At 40.4% G+C, this 21450-nt stretch overlaps 1 protein-coding gene across 1 annotated transcript; it reads left to right on the forward strand.

Moving 5' to 3' along the window:
• Positions 1–1933: 1933 nt before the first annotated feature.
• Positions 1934–21172, forward strand: LOC133558729 (uncharacterized). The gene is made up of 10 exons (XM_061909879.1): positions 1934–2030; positions 4144–4224; positions 11640–11839; positions 11924–12115; positions 12179–12366; positions 12433–12556; positions 12754–12873; positions 12941–13033; positions 13108–13274; positions 18585–21172. Exons 1-10 carry the CDS (start codon positions 1934–1936, stop codon positions 20674–20676), a joined length of 3354 nt encoding a protein of 1117 aa, XP_061765863.1. The 3' UTR covers positions 20677–21172.
• Positions 21173–21450: the final 278 nt, after the last annotated feature.

The following is a 21450-nucleotide window of genomic DNA, read 5'->3' on the forward strand; positions in this document are numbered from 1 at the left end:
ATATTGCATATTTTGTGATTTTTCCATTAAAAAAACATTTTTTTTGTGACAAAAAGAGCATACAACTTAAATCTTTAAAATCATTATATTGACAGATAGACCTAATGTTGGTCTAGAACAAGGGTGTCAAACTCTGGCCCGCGGGCCAAATTTGGCCCGCCGTGTAATTTAATTTGGCCCTTGATGCAATATCAAATTAACATTAGAACTGGCCCGCCGGTATTATACAGCAGTGGCGCCGCTGTAACACAGCAATCACCGCTAATACTCATACTTGCCAACCCTCCCGATTTTCCCAGAAGACTCCCAAATTTTAGTGCCCCTCCTGAAAATCTCCCGGGGGCAACCATTCTCCCGAATTTCTCCCGATTTCCACCCAGACAACAATATTGAGGACCCTGCCTTTATCGTACTCTACAACCTGTCGTCATGTCCTCTTTTCCTGCCCACAAACAGCGTACCGGCCCAGTCACATAATATATGCGGCTTTTACGCCCAGAAATGAATGCAACGCATACTTGGTCAACACCCATACTGAAGGTGGCCGTATAAACAACTTTAACACTGTTACAAATACGCGCCACACTGTGAACCCACACCAAACAAGAATGGCAAACACATTACAGGAGAACATTCGCAACATAAACACAACAAAACAAATACCCAGAACTCCTTGCAGCACTAACTATTCCGGGACACTATACTTTACATCCCCCTGTTACCACCAAATGTTTTATTTTCATTTTATTTAATATGCCGTTGATGTTTTTTCATTTGTTTTTTGAAAGTTGATTTTACACTGTTAAGTTGTATAAGCGTTGCTTGTTCCATATTCGGTGTTAAAGCAAATCAGTGTAGCAAACTGGGCAATAATTCACATTTTTATTCATGCACTTTCTCTGGCTACTTCAAGGCCAGAATGTTTGATTCATTCCATCCATCCATCCGTTTTCTACCGCTTGTCCCGTTCGGGGTCGCTGGAGCCTATCTCAGCTTGTACACATACTGGACAAGTCGCCACCTCATCACAAGGCGTTTGATTCATTCATTATTGTGATTTTATTTTCAAATGTATTATTAGCCTGTGGAAAAGGTTTATTTTGATATTTACCTCAGAGGGCTGCAAATAGAAAAGAGGCATTACATTTTTATTTTTATTTTATTTGATATGCCATTGCTATTTTTTTAATTATTATTATTATTATCATTATTATTTGAAACTCGATTTTGCATGTCACTATAAAGTAACATAAGCCTTGCTTGTTCAATATTCAATGCAAAACTTGTTTAGGTCCTATTAAAAGGTTAATTTGTTCAACTTTGGCCCGCGGCTTTGTTCGGTTTTTAAATTTTGGCCCACTCTGTATTTGAGTTTGACACCCCTGGTCTAGGGATTTAAAACTTGAATAATAAAAATAATAATACTGAATAATGAGACATTTTTAACATTTTTTTGACCAAAACCCTTTGGGGTCCCTGAGATCAAGCCTGAGTAGAGGCCGAAAAGTATATTTTTTTATACATATATATATTGTATTGTTTTTTAAACTAAAAAATATCAAAATGGCCCCCGCTTGCTTTGATTTTTCAGTGTGCGGCCCTCAGTGGATAAAGTTTGGAAACCCCTGATTTAGTGAATAAGATTAGTTAACTTTGAGCGTTAACGTTTAAAAACTAACAGATCTGCTTCGGGGTTGTCAAAAATACAAATTTTTTTGATACCAACATTTAAAAATTACACCAATACCGTCTTTTTCCAGTCCAAGCCGAAAGAGTTGGCAGCTCTTTGCCAGAGAGTAAGATATATAGCGGAAGGAATCCGTGTTGCCAATTAGCGAGGTAGCGAGTACTGGTAAAAAAAAAAGAGTGTGACTCCAAGAGTCTGATATGATCTCATTAGAAGTGCAACCTCAACAAAAAGGCCGTGACGCCGATGTCATGGCCAGGAGGCAGCGTCACAAAGGACGGCGGCGGGACGTTGGCCTGTATTGATGCTGAGGATGATGATGATGAGGATGATGAGCGCGGCTGTGTGTCAGTGGTGTGGACATGTTGAGTTTGCAGAGAAAATTACAAGGAGAGGACAACGCAGGTAGAAAACATTTAGATGACTTGTGCCTTGGTTTTATGGTGACATGGTGCGGTTAACAGGTCTTGACAACCTCTTTACACTTTGGAAACGTTGAAGACCTTGTAAACATTGAACACTGTAAACATTGCAGACTTTGTAAACGTTGAAGACCTTGTAAATGTTGAAGACTTTGTTAATATTGAAGACCTCGTAAATGTTGAGGACTGTAAACGTTGAATACTTTGCAAATGTGAAAGACTTTATTGAAGACTGTACACATTGAAGACCTTGTAAAAGTTAAACACAGTAAACATTGAAGACTGTAAACATGGACAACTTTGTAAACATTGAAGACCTTGTTAATAAGTGAAGACTTTGTAAAAGTCGAAGACCTTGTCAACATTGAAGACTTTGTCAACATTGAAGGCTGTAAACATTGAAAACCTTGTAAGTAAACGTTGAAGACTTTCTAAACATTGAAGGCTATAAAGGTTAAAGACTGTAAACATTGACAACTTGCTAAACTTTGAAGACTTGGTAAACGTTGAAGACTTGGTAAACGTTTAAGACCTGGTAAACGTTAAAGACTGTAAACATTGAAGACTGTAAACATGGAAGACTTTGTCAACATTGAAGACCTTGTAAGTAAACGTTGAAGACTTTCTAAACATTGAAGGCTATAAACGTTGAAGACTGTAAACATTGAAGACTTGGTAAACTTTGAAGACTTGGTAAACGTTTAAGACCTGGTAAATGTTTAAGACCTAGTAAACGTTAAAGACTGTAAACATTGAAGACTGTAAAAATAAAAGACTTTGTAAACATTGAAGACCTTGTTAATAGGTGAAGACTTTATCATCGTTGAAGACTTTGTAAAAGGTGAAGACCTTGTCAACATTGAAGACTTTGTCAACATTGAAGGCTGTAAACATTGAAGACCTTGTAAGTAAACATTGAAGACTTTCTAAACATTGAAGGCTATAAACGTTGAAGACTGTAAATATTGACGACTTGCTAAACTTTGAAGACTTGGTAAACGTTGAAGACTTGGTAAATGTTGAAGACTTTGTAAACGTTTAAGACCTGGTAAACGTTAAAGACTGTAAACATTGAAGACTGTAAACATGGAAGACTTTGTCAACATTGAAGGCTGTAAACATTGAAGACCTCGTAAGTAAACGTTTAAGACCTTGTAAACATTAAAGACTGTAAACATGGAAGACTTTGTCAACAATGAAGGCTGTAAACATTGAACACCTTGTAAGTAAACGTTGAAGACTTTCTAAATATTGAAGGCTATAAACGTTGAAGACTGTAAACATTGAAGACTTGCTAAACTTTGAAGACTTGGTAAACGTTTAAGACCTGGTAAACGTTAAAGACTGTAAACATTGAAGACTGTAAACATGGACCACTTTGTCAACGTTGAAGACTGTAAACATTGAAAACTGTAAACCTTGAAGACTAAACATTGAAGACTGTAAACATGGAAGTCTTTGTAAACATTGAAAACTGTAAACCTTGAATACTGTAAACACTGAAGACTGTAAACATTGAAAACTTTGTAAACGAAACATTGAAGACTGTAAATATTGAAGACTCTGTAAACAAAATGTTGAAGACTGTAAACATTGAATACTTTGTAAACAAAATGTTGAAGGCTGTAAACATTGAAGACCTTGTAAACGTTGAAGACTTTGTAAACATTGAAGGCTATAAACATTGAAGACTTGGTAAACTTTGAAGACTGTAACCATGGAAGACTTTGTAAACATTGAAGACTGTAAACGTTGAAGACTGTAAACATTGAAGACTTTGTAAACGAAATGTTGAAGACTGTAGACGTTGAAGACTTTGTCAATGTTGAAGGCTGTAAATATTGAAGACCTTGTAAACATTGAAGATTTTGTAAACATTGAAGGCTATAAACATTAAAGACTTGGTAAACTTTGAAGACTTGGTAAACGTTTAAGACCTGGTAAACGTTTAAGACGTAGTAAACGTTAAAGACTGTAAACATTGCAGAGTGTAAACATGGAAGACTTTGTAAACATTGAAGACCTTGTTAATAGGTGAAGACTTTATCATCGTTGAAGACTTTGTAAAAGGTGAAGACCTTGTCAACATTGAAGACTTTGTCAACATTGAAGGCTGTAAACATTGAAGACCTTGTAAGTAAACGTTGAAGACTTTCTAAACATTGAAGGCTATAAACGTTGAAGACTGTAAATATTGACAACTTGCTAAACTTTGAAGACTTGGTAAACGTTGAAGACATGGTAAACGTTTAAGACCTGGTAAACGTTGAAGACTGTAAATATTGACAACTTGCTAAACTTTGAAGACTTGGTAAACGTTGAAGACATGGTAAACGTTTTAGACCTGGTAAACGTTAAAGACTGTAAACATTGAAGACTGTAAACATGGAAGACTTTGTCAACATTGAAGGCTGTAAACATTGAAGACCTTGTAAGTAAATGTTTAAGACCTTGTAAACATTAAAGACTGTAAACATGGAAGACTTTGTCAACATTGAAGGCTGTAAAAATTGAAGACCTTGTAAGTAAACATCGAAGACTTTCTAAACATTGAAGGCTCTAAACATTGAAGGCTATAAACGTTGAAGACTGTAAACATTGAAGACTTGGTAAACTTTGAAGACTTGGTAAACATTGAAGACTTGGTAAACGTTTAAGACTTGGTAAACGTTAAAGACTGTAAACATTGAAGACTGTAAACATGGAAGACTTTGTCAACGTTGAAGACTGTAAACATTGAAAACTGTAAACCTTGAAGACTGTAAACATGGAAGTCTTTGTAAATGTTGAAGACTGTAAACATTGAAAACTGTAAATCTTGAAAACTGTAAACATTGAAGACTTTGTAAACAAAATGTTGAAGACTGTAAACATTGAAGACTCTGTAAACCAAATGTTGAAGACTGTAAACATTGAACACTTTGTAAACAAAATGTTGAAGACTGTAAACATTGAGGGCCTTGTAAACAAAATGTTGAAGACTGTAAACATTGAAGAAGACTTTGTCAACTTTGAAGGCTGTAAACATTGAAGACCTTGTAAATGTTAAAGACTTTCTAAACGTTGAAGACTTTGTAAACATTGAAGGCTATAAACATTGAAGACTTTCTAAAGGTTGAATACTTTGTAAACATTGAAGGCTATAAACATTGAAGACTTGGTAAACGTTGAAGACTGTAACCATAGAAGACTTTGTAACCATTGAAGACTGTAAACATAGAAGACTGTAAACGTTGAAGACTGTAAACATTAAAGTCTTTGTCAATGTTGAAGGCTGATAACATTGAAGGCTGTAAATATTGAAGACTTTTAAACATTTAAGACTGTAAACATTGAAGACTTTGTAAACATTGAAGACTGTAAACATTGAATACTTTGTAAACATTGAAGACTGTAAACATTGAAGACTTTGTAAACATTGAAGACTTTGTAAACATTGAAGACTGTAAACATGGAAGACTTTGTAAACGTTGAAGACTTTTAAACATTTAAGACTGTAAACATTGAAGACTTTGTAAACATTGAAGACTGTAAACATTGAAGACTTTGTAAACATTGAAGACTGTAAACATGGAAGACTTTGTAAACGTTGAAGACTTTTAAACATTTAAGACTGTAAACATTGAAGACTTTGTAAACATTGAAGACTAAATATTGAAGACCTTGTAAACGTTGAAGACTTTCTAAACGTTAAAGACTTTGTAAACATTGAAGACTTTGTAAACATTGAAGACTGTAAACATGGAAGACTTTGTAAACATTGAAGACTTTTAAACGTTTAAGACTGTAAATATTGAAGACTTTTAAACATTGAAGACTAAACATTGAAGACCTTGTAAACGTTGAAGACTTTCTAAACGTCAAAGACTTTGTAAACATTGAAGGCTGTAAACGTGAAGACTGTAAACATTGAAGAATTTGTAAACATGGAAGACTTTGTAAATGTTGAAGACAGTAAACGTTGAAGACTTTGTAAATGTTGAAGACTTTGTAAAAGTTAGACTTGTAAACTTTGAAGTCTGTAAACATTCAAGACTGTATTGAAGACTGTAAACATTGAAGACTAAACGTTAAACACTTTGTAAACGTGACAGACTTTTTCAACATTGAAGACTGTACACATTGAAGACCTTATAAATGTTAAAGCTTGGTAAACATTGTAGACTGAACATGGAAGACTTTGTAAACATTGAAGACTGTAAACTTTGACGACAACAAACATTGAAGCCTTTGTAAACAAAATGTTGAAAACTCTAAACATTGAAGAATTTGTAAACAAAACGTTGAAGACTGTAAACATTGTAGACTTTGTAAACATTGAAGCCTTTGTAAAGAAAACGTTGAAGACTCTATAAACACTGAAGACTTTGTAAACAAAATGTTGAACACTCTAAACATTGAAGACTTTGTAAACAAAACATTGAAGACTGTAAACATTGTAGACTTTGTAAAAATTGAAGCCTTTGTAAAGAAAACGTTGAAGACTCTAAACACTGAAGACTTTGTAAACAAAACATTGAAGACTGTAAACATTGTACACTTTTTAAACATTGAAGACTGTAAACATTGAAGACTTTGTAAACATTGAAGACTCTGCCAAAGTTAAAGACTTTGTAAACATTGAAGACTTAGTAAAAGATAAAGACTTTGTAACTGTAGAAGACTTTAAGAGTTGAAGACTTTGTAAATGTTGAAGGCTGTAAACGTAATCCTTTTACCTTCTGGATTCTTGGGTTTTAAAGCAGGAGGTGTCAGAAGAGTTACCACAGGGATAACTGCCTCGTGGCGGGCAAGCATCGGCGCTTCCTATCATCGTGAACTTGAATTCCCCAAGCTTTAGATAGTTCACGCACAAATAGGGAACGTGAGCTGGGTTTAGACCGTCGTGAGACAGGTTAGTTTTACCTTACTGATGATGTGTTGTTGATACATATATAATAATGTCTTGTCCTCACAACACTCATTGTTTATCAAAGTCCGGGGTCTCCAAACTTGTAATCCCAGAGGTCACATTGGGTTAAAATAATTTGGCCAGGGGCCAGCAAGCTATTATGTGAGTGTTTTGAGGACAAGACAGCAAAAGACTAGATTTGCTAAGTCGTAGAGTGTAGCTAAGCTAGCACGCAGCTCTCAGACTATGATAGCCACATGTAGTTTACCTGTCCGACAAAAATGGCCTCTGAACTTTCCTAATTTCTCCTTTTTTTACAGAAAAATGTCAGAACGGTAGAAAGCCACATTTGGAGTTCTCATTTCCAGAAAGTCGGCATTTAAGTTTTAGCTGAACTGAGGCAGAGTGACCGACAGTCAAGGCACAGCTAATTCCCAGATGGCAGAAAAGTGGAACTGCAATGAGTTTGACAGGTGAGCAATCAGGCTCTCTGGCATCGATTAGTTTAGCCTGTGCAAGACTGGAATTTTTAAAAAAAATTTCCAGACATTTTTTCATCCTCACGATCATAAAATTACGGGACAAAGTGCGTCCCTTGACAGCTCGATACAGACCGCGTAACTTTTGTTTCTAAATACAATTCCGTTTGTGATAACTAGCTTGTTCGAGGTAGGTAGCAATGGTGCTAACAGAGTTAATCCATTTTGCCTCCAAATCACTATAAAATTGCATCCAAAAAACGCCAACAATACTCCTTTCACGCCTCCTGACCGCAATAATAATAAGCGATGTTGTTATTGTAACGCATCACAGAGAGCTAATGACCTTATGCTGCTATATTGACATGTGGAGCTGCTGCGTCGCCTCTGGGTTGGTGAAAGTTAATTCTAGATTATAAATCATGCTTCTCACCTAGACTGCGATGAGATGACGACTTGTCCAGGGTGTACAATGCCTTCCGCCCGAATGCAGCTGAGATAGGCTCCAGCACCCCCCGCGACTCCAAAAGGGACAAGTGGTAGAGAATGGATGGATGGGCTTCTCACCTGGATAGTAGAAGGTTGTGGACTTAAACCCGCGAGTTGGTCAACTTTGAAATCCAACTTAGACCCTGAATTAATTGTTCATGTAAAGTGGAAGATATAAACATCCCGTTAGTTTTCATCCAAGTGAGAGCAGACATTGTACAGTACGTGATTTTTTTTTTTTTTTTTTTATTATGTTTGTTGTCGCTAATGAAGTCAGCCATGATTAGCAGTGTTGTTGAAGGGAAAATCGAATGTTGTGATGAAATTATTGGGCCGTATGATCCAAATATGTAAATATTACATGTTATTAGGAATGTTACATATATATATAATTACAGCGTGCATATAAAACCTTGATGGAGGTTTTGGACGTTTTTTAAATCGCTTTATAGGCAAAAGAGAGCGGCTTCTATTGTTAGCTGAATTTTGTATTTTATTTTATTTGCAAGCTGGAATGCATAACACAAGAGAAACACGTGTTCTTGTCTTAAAAAGGATTGTGAATGATAGACAAACATTTTTTAAAAACTGCAGTTCCCCTTTTAATGTTTAGGCGACGTGATTTGATTATATTTTAAAAAACATACTGCGCTGAGTAAAGATGACTTTGAATCATGGCCGAAATCATATTATTCTCAATATGATACTGTTTTTCTCCAGTAGGCAGGGATTCCCTAGAGAACGTGAAATCTTGAAATTTACTTGTTTAAATTCAGATACATTTGGAACATAAATGAATACATCCCTTAATTATAAGCACTACAACGCCAAGAAAGAAGTTTAACGCTACAATTTAAGAAAAATAAGAATACAAGTAATATCATTTTGGCATTTTTTTTAATCGGGACCCATCCCAACAGGCACGAGACGTTGATACAACATTGATTATACGTATATTTCCTTTAAAACTGACTTTGAAACAACGTGGCAAAATAGTTGTATTTGTAAATCCAGACAACGTTGACGTCTAACGTTGGATCTACCAAATTTGACCAAATTTCAATGTTCAAATCAACGTCAGAACCCAACATTGATTAAACGTCGTCAAAAAGCATGTTGTTTCATGTTGTATTTGCGTTGTAGAATATTGGTTGGTAAATGACCGAATTTTATGGTCAAATCAACGTCAGAACCCAACATTGATTATATGTTGTCAAAAAGCATGTTGTTTCAATGTTGTATTTGTGTTGTTGAATATTGGTCAGGAAATGACCAAATTTCAATGATCAAATCAACGTCAGAACGCAACATTGATTAACATTGTCAAAAAGCATGTTGTTTCAACGTTGTATTTATGTTGTTGAATACTGGTTGGGAAATGACCAAATTTCAATGGTCAAATCAACGTCACAACCTGACATTGAATAAACGTTGCCGAAAAGCATGTTGTTTCAACGTTGTATTTGCGTTGTAGAACATTGGTTGGTAAATGACCGAATTTTGATGGTCAAATCCACGTCAGAACCCAACATTGATTATATGTTGTCAAAAAGCATGTTGTTTCAATGTTGTATTTGTGTTGTTGAATATTGGTTAAGAAATTACCAAATTTCAATGATCAAATCAACGTCAGAACGCAACATTGATTAAACGTTGTTAAAAATCATGTTGTTTCAACGTTGTATTTGTGTTGTTGAATACTGGTTGGGAAATTACCAAATTTCAATGGTCAAATCAACGTCACAACCTGACATTGAATAAACGTTGCCGAAAAGCATGTTGTTTCAACGTTGTATTTGTGTTGTAGAATTTAGGATGGGAAATAACCACATTTCAATGATCTAATCAACGTCACAACCTTACATTGATTAAACGTCGTCAAAAAGCATGTTGTTTCAAAGTCGTATCTGTGTTGTAGAATATTGGATGGGAAATAAAAAAATTTCAATGATCTAATCAACGTCAGAACATAACATTGATTAAACGTTGTCAAAAAACATGTTGTTTCAACGTTGTATTTGTGTTGTAGAATATTGGTTGGTAAATGACCATATTTCAATGGTCAAATCAATGTCAGAACACAATTTTGATTAAACGTTGTCAAAAAGCATGTTGTTTCAATATTGTATTTGTGTTGTAAAATATTGGTTGGGAAATTACCAAATTTCAATGGTCAAATCAACGTCAGAATCCAACATTGATTGAACGCCGTCAAAAGCATATTGTTTCAACGTTGTATTTGTGTTGTAGAATATTGGTTGGGAAATTACCAAATTTCAATGGTCAAATCAACGTCAAAACCTGACATTGAATAAACGTCGCCGAAAAACATGTTGTTTCAATGTTGTATTTGCGTTGTAAAATATTGTTTGGGAAATGACTATAATTCAATGATATAATAAACGTCAAAACATAACATTGATTAAACGTCGTCAAAAATCATGTTGTTTCAACGTTGTATTTGTGTTGTTAAATATTGGTCAGGAAATGACTGTAATTCAATGGTCAAATCAACGTCAGAACCAACATGGATTGAACGTCGTCAAAAAGCATGTTGTTTCAATGTTGTATTTATGTTGTAAAATATTGGTTGGGAAATGACTATAATTCAATGATCTAATAAACGTTAAAAATTCCATCCATCCATTTATTTTCTACCGCTTATTTCGTTTGGGGTCGCGGGGGACACTGGTGCCTATCTCAGCTACAATCGGGCGGAAGGCGGGGTCAAAACATAACATTGATTAAACGTCGTCAAACGTGGTTGGGAAATGACCAAATTTCGATGGTCAAATCAACGTCAGAACCCAACATTGATTGAATGTCGTCAAAAAGCATGTTGTTTCAATGTTGTATTTGTGTTGTAGAATAGCCATCCATCCATTTTCTACCACTTATTCCCTTTCGGGGTCGCGGGGGGCGCTGGCGCCTATCTCAGCTACAATCGGGCGGAAGGCGGGGTACACCCTGGACAAGTTGCCACCTCATCGCAGGGCCAACACAGATAGACAGACAACATTCACACTCACATTCACACACTAGGGCCAATTTAGTGTTGCCAATCAACCTATCCCCAGGTGCATGTCTTTGGAAGTGGGAGGAAGCCGGAGTACCCGGAGGGAACCCACGCATTCACGGGGAGAACATGCAAACTCCACACAGAAAGATCCCGAGCCTGGATTTGAACCCAGGACTGCAGGACCTTCGTATTGTGAGGCAGACGCACTAACCCCTCTTCCACCGTGAAGCCCTGTTGTAGAATATTGGTTGGTAAATGACCAAATTTCAATGGTCAAATCAACGTCACAACCTGACATTGAATAAACGTCGCCGAAATAAATGTTGTTTCAACGTTGTATTTGCGTTGTAGAATATTAGTTGAGAAATGATCATATTTTAATGGTCCAATCAATGTCAGGACCCGACGTTGATTAAACGTCGTCAAAAAGCATGTTATTTCAACGTTATGTTTGAGTTGCTCAACGTCAGGACCTAATTCAACAAGTTCTCAACGTTGTTTCAATGTCTTGCGCCTGCTGGGATTGAATTTCTCAGGGACGCACTAAATTCGCTACCTGTGGGTCCCGGGGACTCACTTCCGCTGAAAACCTTTCAACATGGTGTGAGAGTACAAGCAGGTCACTAACCTTCACGTGTGTTGGCGTCTCCAGATGTCAAGTGGGGGTCGCCACCCCCAGTCCCAAAGACGGTAGGGGTCACGATCTTTGTGAACACTAACGCCAACAACTACCGCATCCAGAAGATCCTCTTCGAGGGAAAATTCTCCAAAGTCTTTCAGTGCGCTAACCTGACCACTGGAAAAGATGCGGCCCTCAAAGTGGTCACCAAACAGAGGGTCGCTAAACTGGAAGTAGGCCACCCAGTCCTCGTCTCTTGACGTGGTTTTGTTGTCCTCTCAATCAGCTGACGTCACTCCTGTTTCTTTTCTCTGCAGCTTGAAATGCTAAATGTGGTGAACGTTCTTGACCCGGAAAAGAAGAACATTTTGCGCTTCTTTGAGACGTTCACGTTTGAGGGTTACACCTGTCTGGTCTTTGAGCTGCTGGACATCACCTTGTACAACTTGATGAAGAAGAAGAACTGGACCACACTTTCTCTTGTGGAGATTCGGCCCATCGCGCATCAGGTCAGTCTACGGTGCACAAACGAAGTAAGTCTACGTTCCCAACTATTGATGTCTTGCTGCTAGCTGCTGACTGCCTTAGATGCCCTGAAAAGTCTCGGAGTTATCCACACCAACCTGAAGCTGGACAATGTCATGCTGGTCAACTACCAAGCCAAGCCCACCAGAGTGAAGCTCATTGGATTCGGCATGTCCCGCACCATATCTGGGGCGCCAGCCTTACTCGGTAAAACCTGTCAGGCTCTGGGTTACAGGTAGGTTTCGTTTCAGGACTCACGTGACCACGTCACTGTGGACTTCAAAACTTTGGCAACCCTCAGGGCACCTGAAGTTATCTTGGGCCTCCCCATCTCTGAGGCCGTTGACATGTGGTCTCTGGGCTGCCTGCTGGCATTTTTGGATCTGGGTCAGTACCTGTTTGGAGGAGATAACAATTCTCTGGTTGTAAGTACTACATTTCACACATGCTGGTCTTTCAGGATATTCATTTAGAGTCAGGGGCCCATTATCTTAGTTTTCTACTTTTCTGAATTTACCTGTACCTTGGTCACTTGCAATAATGAAATGTTCCTCCTCAAAGTGATCCCACGTTAGACTTGAGGATGTTAGCTTTGTTGTGTTTCTGTATGTTCTCTGGCTAGTTGAAGTACATGGTCCAGATTTTGGGTAAAATACCTGAGCACCTCCTCTGCGCTGGCCTGCACACCCAACAATACTTCAGGCAAAACAATGATAGTTTTTCCCCAAAATGGCAGCTGAAGGTATTCTAGTCACCTTTTTAGACACGTTTTCCCGTGTTTAGGTTGAACATGACTACTTTTTCTTTAGACCGAGGAGGAGTACAAGGATAAGAACGGCGAATGGATCAGTTCTGAGTCTGTGGTGGTGTTGCGTCTCCACAGCTTGGACGAGCTTGTCACAGTAGGTGGTGGCTTTCTTTCAAGCGATGCACACTGACCGTCTGACAAGATAACCATCATCCTCTCAAATGTTAGTTCCATGAAAAGAAAAGAAAGTCCATCATACTGAAAGATCGGAGAGCGTTCGTAGACTTCCTCAAATGTCTTCTTCAAGTGGACGTTGAGCAAAGGATCAGTCCAGAGAAGGCGCTCAAACACCCGTTTTTGACCATGGACCATCTGCAGCACAGCCGGCGACTGTAGTAAGTGTTTCTGGAACTTTTGGTCAAAAATACAATCCTGATTTTTCGGTAGTAACTGCAAAAGACAAAAGGTTTTGTTGACATCATGCAAATTACAGAAACGGCGCTCCACCAGGGCTAGGGGGCCTAAAGCCCCATCAGAAAGCCCTAGTCAAGCCCCCACAGCACTTTAGGGCCCTATTGCAGTATGCAAAACCTATTTTTCTTACCTATGTGTACCTGTTTTTGTGTATTTGGGATCTGCATAAGTCCCAAAAATTGGGAACCAAAGCCTGGAGGCATTGCCGAGTTATTAGTAAAATGATCTTGCCTCCAAAGGAGCCGTTTGGAATTTTCCCAAATTTTGACATCCCCGGATTATCCATTCATGGTGGAAATAGAGAAATAGAAATGGGCAGAACGGTGGTACAGGGTTTAGTGCATGTGCCTCACAAGGTCCTGAGTAGTCCTGAGTTCAATCCCGGGCTCTGGATCTTTCTGTGTGGAGTTTGCATGTTCTTCCCGTGACTGCGTGGGTTCCTTTCCGGGTACTCCGGGTTCCTCCCACTGCCAAAGACATGCACCTGGGGATAGGCCCCTCCCACCTCCAAGACATGCACCTGGGGATAGATTGATTGGCAACACTAAATTGGTCCCTAGTGTGTGAATGTTAGTGTGAATGTTGTCTGTCTATCTGTGTTAGTCCTGTTATGAGGTGGCGACTTGTCCAGGGTGTGCCCCGACTTCCGCCCAAATGCAGCTGAGATAGGCTCCAGCACCCTCCGCGACCCCAAAAGGGACAAGCGGTAAAAAATGGATTTATGGATGGTAGAAATATAAGCCAGATAAATAAGACCGCCCACTAGACGGGACAGCTTCGTGGCAGCCAATCAACTCTGCGAGTCCGTCTTCGACAAGCCTATCGCCGGGGCTGAGTCAATCTTTTTGTGGTCAATCCCGCAACCGGGGGTCCATCTTTCCAAGCGCCTGTTAAAATGTCCAGCTCTGTCACAGCATGAATGCAAAACATTGTTTCTAAATGCCCCAAAAAAGTGGTAGATGTGTGCTGCATGTTTGAAAACATCGCAAAATGCCACACGTAGGAAGGAGCATGATAGCATTACAGTGCAGGAAATGAGGTTTTGGAAATGATCACAATTCGTATTTGTAACGATTTTTAATTGATTTTAAAAAATAATTTTAAACCCGGAGATTTAGAAAAAAATCTCCGAGTTGGGGAGGAGAACCTGCCCCAAGTGGAGGAGTTCAAGTACCTAGGAGTCTTGTTCATGAGTGAGTTAAGAGTGGATCCTGAGATGGACAGGCGGATCGGTGCGGCGTCTTCAGTTATGCGGACCCTGTATCGATCCGTAGTAGTGAAGAAGGAGTTGAGCCAGAATGCAAAGCTCTCAATTTACCGGTCGATCTACGTTCCCATCCTCACCTATGGTCATGAGCTTTGGTTTATGACCGAAAGGACAAGATCACGGCCGAAATGAGTTTCCTCCGCCGGGTGGCGGGACTCTCCCTTAGAGATAGGGTGAGAAGCTCTGCCATCCGGGAGGAGCTCAACATCCTCCACATCGAGAGGAGCCAGATGAGGTGGTTGGGGCATCTGGTCAGGGTGCCACTCAAACGCCTCCCGAGGGAGGTGTTTAGGTCACGTCCAACCGGTAGGAGGCCACGGGGAAGACCCAGGACACGTTTGAAAGATTATGTCTCCCGCCTGGCCTGGGAATGCGTCGGAATCCCCCGGGAAGAGCTGGACGAAGTGGCTGGGGAGAGGAAAGTCTGGGCTTCCCTGCTTAGGCTGCTGCCCCCGCGACCCGACCTCGGATAAGCGGAAGAAGATGGATGGATGGATGGATGGATGGAATTTAAAAAATCCAAAATCACATAAAAAATAGAGTTTTAAAATCTTTTAAATCGGTCCTGTCCAGCCACTCACACAAATCATATTGTTGATGTAGATCAGGGGTGCCCACACTTTTTCTGCAGGCGAGCTACTTTTCAATTGACCAACTCGAAGGGATCTACCTCATTTATATATATCATTTATATTTATTTATTTATGAAAGAGACATTTTTGTAAACAAATTAAATGTGTTTAATGATAATACAAGCATGTGTAACACATATAGATGTCTTTCTTTCACAAAGACAAGAATATAAGTTGCTGTATTACCTGATTCTGATGACTTGCATTGATTGGAATCAGACAGTAATGATGATAACGCCCACATTTTCAAATGGAGGAGAAAAAAAGTCCTCCTTTCTGTACAATACCACATGAAAGTGGTTGGTTTTTGGCATCTAATTCATCCAGCTTCCATACACTTTACAAGAAAAACATTGGCGGCAAATTCCGTAGCTTGCCTGATTGACATTCACGGCACCCGAGGGTCTTGTGAGATGACACTGGCTGCTGCGAGATCATTATTTTGAAAAAATGACAGAGAGGAAGGCGAGAGACACTTTTTATTTCAACAGACTTTCGCGCCGTCCCTTCCATCAAAACTCCAAAGGCCGACTGCACATTTCCTATCTTCACAATAAAAGCCCTGCTTTATGCTGCCTGCGATAACAAAATAAGAGTCTCGGAAAGCTGGCGTGCACAAGTGATGTGCACGCCAGCTTTCTGAGGGATCGCTTGTGCACGCCAGTTTTCCGAGACTCTGTATTTAGTTAGCGCAGGCAGCATGAAGCAGGGCTTTTATTGTGAAGATAGGAAATGTGCAGTCGGCCTTTAGAGTTTTGATGGAAGGTACGGCGCGAGAGTCTGTTGAAATAAAAACTGTTTCTCGCCTTCGTCTCGGTCATTTTTTCATAATAATGATCTTGCAGCAGCCAGCGTCATCTCACAAGACCCTCCGGTAGCGTGAATGTCATTTAAGTGACGTCTTGGTGAAGATTGATGATCACTAATGATCACTAATTTTTAGGTCTATTTTTTTTAAAAGCCTGGCTGGAGATCGACTGACACACCCCGCGCGGTCGACTGGTAGCTCGCGATCGACGTAATGGGCACCCCTGATGTAGATGATCTATATCTGCTGTACAGATGTATTTTAGAAAACAAAAGTGTTGGATACTTCTCTTGTTGTCTTATTTGTATTTGACTTTATTAAATGTTTGGGTAGAGACTTTTAAACAAAACCAGTTTTCATTTAAGTGACATAGACATTGATCAGAGCTGCTTATCTATTTTATGGAGGAATGTAGTTCATCATAGAACTGGCCTCTAATGTCATTGAAAAAGTAATGATTTTGACTCAAGAATCGTTTTGATTTGAGAATTGATTCTGAATCGAATCGTTACCCCCAGGAATCAAATCGAATCATCTCTACGCAGACTCTATTTGTGCTTATGGAAGTGATAAATGTTGAGTTGCATATTCTCTGGGCTTGTGGAGGTGGATACTCACCTTTCATTGAATGGGCTTGTGGAGGGGGATACGTCACCTTTCAGTGTCTGGGCTTGTGGAGGTGGATACCTCACCTTTCATTGTTGGGCTTGTGGAGGTGGATACTTCACCTTTCAGTATCTGGGCTTGTAGAGGTGGATACTCACCATTCATCGTATGGGCTTGTGGAGGTGGATACTTCACCTTTCAGTTTCTGGGTCGTACTTGCCAACCGTCAGACCTACAAATTTGGGAGATGGGGTGGGCAGGGCGGGTGGATGGGTAATTGAGCTGGGCGAAGTTGGGGGGGTAGGGTTTTGTGGTAGCGGGGGTGTATATTGTAGCGTCCCGGAAGAGTTAGTGCGGCAAGGGGTTCTGGGTATTTGTTCTGTTGTGTTTATGCTGTGTTACGGTGCGGATTTTCTCCCGAAATGTGTTTGTCATTCTTGTTTGGTGAGGGTTCTCAGTGTGGCGCATATTTGTAACAGTGTTAAACTTGTTCATATGGCCACCCTCAGTGTGACCTGTATGGCTGTTGTTCAAGTATGCCTTGCAGTCACTCATGTGTGTCAAAGCTGCATATATTATGTGACTGGGCCGGCACGCTGTTTGTATGGAGGAAAATCGGACGTGACGACAGGTTTTAGAGGACGTTAAAGGCAGGGTCTTTAAGGCACGCCCCCGATATTGTTGGCCGGGTGGATATCGGGAGAAATTTGGGAGAATGGTTGCCCCAGGAGATTTTCGGGAGGGGCAGTGAAATTCGGTAGTCTCCCGGGAAAGTCAGGTGGGTTGACAAGTATGGTCTTGGTTGTGGAGGTGGATACTTCACTTTCCATTGTCTGGGCTTGTGGAGACGAATACTTCAGCTTCCATGGCACTTATATTTAATTACTGATCAGATGTATGATGCAAAACACTCCATTTTTTCACCCTTTATGCCTTCCACTATTTACTAAAACTAGCGACAAAGATCCTAAATTGACAACGCAGTTGTGTCGTATTCTCTGGCATGTGGGGTGTGTTGTAAAGCCGAAGTTGCGATGCATACCACACAACTTCCAGTATAATTTGAAAATAAAAATACGGGGAACGCTGACATGTGTGTGGGTGAAGGAGCGTACAGTAGCTTGAAGGTACCTGACATGGTAGAGAGGAAAATGTATTGAATGATTTTCTTTTTTATAACGTTGTCATAATTACATTTTCAAATTACAATCTAAAATGTATTAACCGTGCAGCTGTAATCTGAATATCGACTTGCTTCAAGAACACTTAATGTTTACAACAGACTGGAGGTTGTACTTAGACTCAACTGAAATCCAGTCTTTGTTGGTCGGACCTAACCTGACTCTCGCCAGATCCTTGTAGATCGCTGAGCTCCACACAAGGACCTGAGCTCGAGGGAATTGCAAACTCCTTCAAGATAGCAAAAAAATAATGAACCAATCAGGATCGCCGGGCGGGATTTCATAGATGTGACGTAACGCCGAAGCAACTGTTTGATTCAAACAACAATGCTGACATTGATTCTGCTATTCCAACTGTTTTGTCGAATCTATCGAATATTCATTCTTTAAAAGATGAAGTGAAAACGGTTTTGAAGGCATTAATTAACTTTTCACTCGGTCGTTATCCAATATGTCGGCTGTTCTGTTTTGGATTTCCCAGCGTCGCGGGTTGATTCCGATGTGAGTGGTTGAAGTAGCACGTCATTCAAGATAACGGACAAGTGGTTCATCCAATCACATACAATGATGTTTTTACAAGGCCCCGCCTTCTAAAATACATCCCCTATTGAGAAGTCCCTGATCCTTGTGTGGAGCTCAGCGAACTACAAGGATCTGGCGAGAGTCAGGTTAGGTCAAACCACCATGGGACGGATATGTTTTCTTACTACTTTCTGTGCTTTCTTTTTCTTTTTCAGCGCCTTGAAAAGCTATTATGAAATGAAGATGCTGGAAGTAGACTCTCAGCCTGAGGCCGTCATAGGCCGCACGCATGCGGCCTGTCCAACTGGGGACAGTAAGGGTGCACATGACCAAAGTCCTTACGAGGACTCACTGCCCACTGACAGTGCACGTGATCAGGATTCGTATGGGGAACCGCTACTCACTGGTAGTCTACGTGAAGAGGGTCTGTATGGAGTCCCACTTCCCTATGACAGCGCATGTGAGGAGGTTGCAGAGGAGGAACCACTGACTACTGACAGTCGAGATGATGAAGGTCCATGTGAGAAGCGACTTCCCACTGAAAGTCCACTCAATGAGGGTCTGGATGAGGACCCTCTGCCCATTGACAGTACAAATGCAGAGGGTCTGACCGAGTATCCACTACCCTCGGACGAGCCAGGTGAGCAGTGTCATTATGAAGAACCACAATCTACTGACAGTCCACATGAGGACCTGCTTCTCCTTGGCAATCCACTTGATAAGGATCCTGATGAGGACTCACTGACCACAGAAAGTGCCTATGAAGAGGGTCTTTGTGAAGACCCACTGTCTACTGACTGGCCTAATGCCAAGGGTGAGAATGAGTATCCACTTCCCTCAGACAGTCTAGGTGAACAGCGTAGTTATGAAAACCCACAACCAACTGACAAACCACATAAAAACCTACTTAATATGGATCTTGGTAAGGATTCACTGCCCAAGGAACGTGCCCATGAAGGTCTTTGTGAAGACCTCCTGCCAACTGAAAGGCCTAATGCTGAGGTTCAGAATACGTATCCACTTCCTTTGGACAGTCCTGGTGAACAGTGTTGCCATGAAGATCTGCAACCCACCGACAGTCCACATGTGGACCCACTTCTCCTTGGCAGGCCACCTGAAAAGGATCTTGATGAGGACTCACTGCCTGCAAAAAGTTCCCATGTTGGGAGTCTTCGTGAGGACCCTCTGCCAACTAACAGGCGTAATGCTGAGGGTGAGAATAAGTATCCACTTTCGTCAGACAGTCCAGGTGATCAGGGACGATATGAGGACCCAATGTCCACTGACAGTCCACATACTGATTGTCAAGATGATGACCAACTTCTCGCTGTTGAAGCAGATGATGAAGATCCATTTGAGGACCCACTGCTCAATGACCGAGCATATCATAAGGGTCTGGACACAAAGCCCTTTGATTGTGCACTTGATGAGGGTCCACATAAGGACCTACTGCTTACTGATAACGCATGTACCAATGATCCGTATGAGGACCCACAGCCCGCTGTGCGTGATGAATGTCCACATGAATACACTACGTCTGCTTGTGATGGCATGCAAGACCAAGATCCAAGCGAGGACAGACCACCCGCTGACAATGAAGAACAAGGTCTATGTATGGAAACACAGTGCACAAATCCGTTTCATTCACCTGGGCAACATTTCAGTCATCAAAGATGTATTGATCACAGTTTACCCGATCAAGGCCCATGTGTGGAGATGAGCCCCAAAATTGGCTCTTTTGCTCGAGTTCCTGTTGGTCAAAGCCCTTTCAAACAAACTCTGCCCAATGACAGTTCAGGGACTAGGCTGAAAACAAAGTGGCTAAAAAATATCAGTCATCTCTTTGGATGCCTCATGATGACTACAAAGTCGTCATCTTGTCCAGGTGACCCTGATCAGGAGTCCAACAGTCAAAGTCCATGCCATGACAGAATTCCCAGGTGTGGTGTGCGTGTTTTGCCAAAGAAAAAAACTATAATCAAAATTTTACGTTTTTTAAGAAGGATTACCAAGAAAAGAAATGTTTCATCTTGTCAAAATCCCCCTGATTGGGCGAATAACCCCGAAGACTTGAGAAATGTTACAGATACTGTGCCTGATAAAAGGTTGACTGATCTAGACTTAACTGTTAAAGGTCCATCCCATCAGGAATCCCAGAGTCAAGGTCCATGTAAGGAGAGTGGAACTCAAGATCAAATATGTTGGGAACAAGTTCTTACCGAAGGTGGAAGTGACAAGCCACAAATATGCAATTCACTCGGCAATATTAGGAGGTTAAAAGTTAACAAGATTCATCCCACCGGATGAAAGTCAAAAGAGGTGCCAGCTAAAAACTCAGGTCATCAGTTCCACCGAAGCACCAATCCAGACGCCCATGAGACAAGGTGGCCAAGACTCAGAGCCCATCCATGGTTCACTTTCAGCCCCAGCAGGTCTGACCACTACTTTTGAACCTCCTGTAATCTAGCTGGAACCTCTAAAGACTTGGGAACGTCTGTCGAGTATAGTCTTTTCTCAAATAGTGGGACCTGAGACCCCCGCAGGGTCATAGTGGGGTTGAAGGTGGGGTCCCGGGACGCAGAGGGACAAACATTTATATAGTCCTGGCTCAACATTCCGCTCATCTCTCACTAGGTGGCGTCCGAGTCCAGCCCACTGGACAACACAAAAACATTGTTTTAACTTTCAAATTTTACCCGGTACATGGGACTTATACCAGTACTCAACGGTACCAATTTTCACTACTTTGTTTGTTTGTGGTACAAAAATGATAATTTCTTAAATTAAAAATACTCTTTTTTTTAAATCTGCTTTTAACTGTGTGCTAATAACTGTTGTCTCGTTATTTTATTTTGTGTGGACAACACAAAAACATTGTTCTAACTTTCAAATTTTACCCGGTACATGGGACTCTATACCAGTACTCAACGGTACCAATTTTCACTGCTTTGTTTGTTTGTGGTACAAAAATGATATTTTCTTAAATTAAAAATACTCTTTTTTTTTTTTAAATCTACTTTTAACTGTGAGCTAATAACTGTTGTGTAGTTATTTTATTTTTTGTTACACTTCTGAGTAGGG

Source organism: Nerophis ophidion, linkage group LG09 (assembly GCF_033978795.1).
Source record: "Nerophis ophidion isolate RoL-2023_Sa linkage group LG09, RoL_Noph_v1.0, whole genome shotgun sequence".
Lineage (NCBI taxonomy): Eukaryota > Metazoa > Chordata > Actinopteri > Syngnathiformes > Syngnathidae > Nerophis > Nerophis ophidion.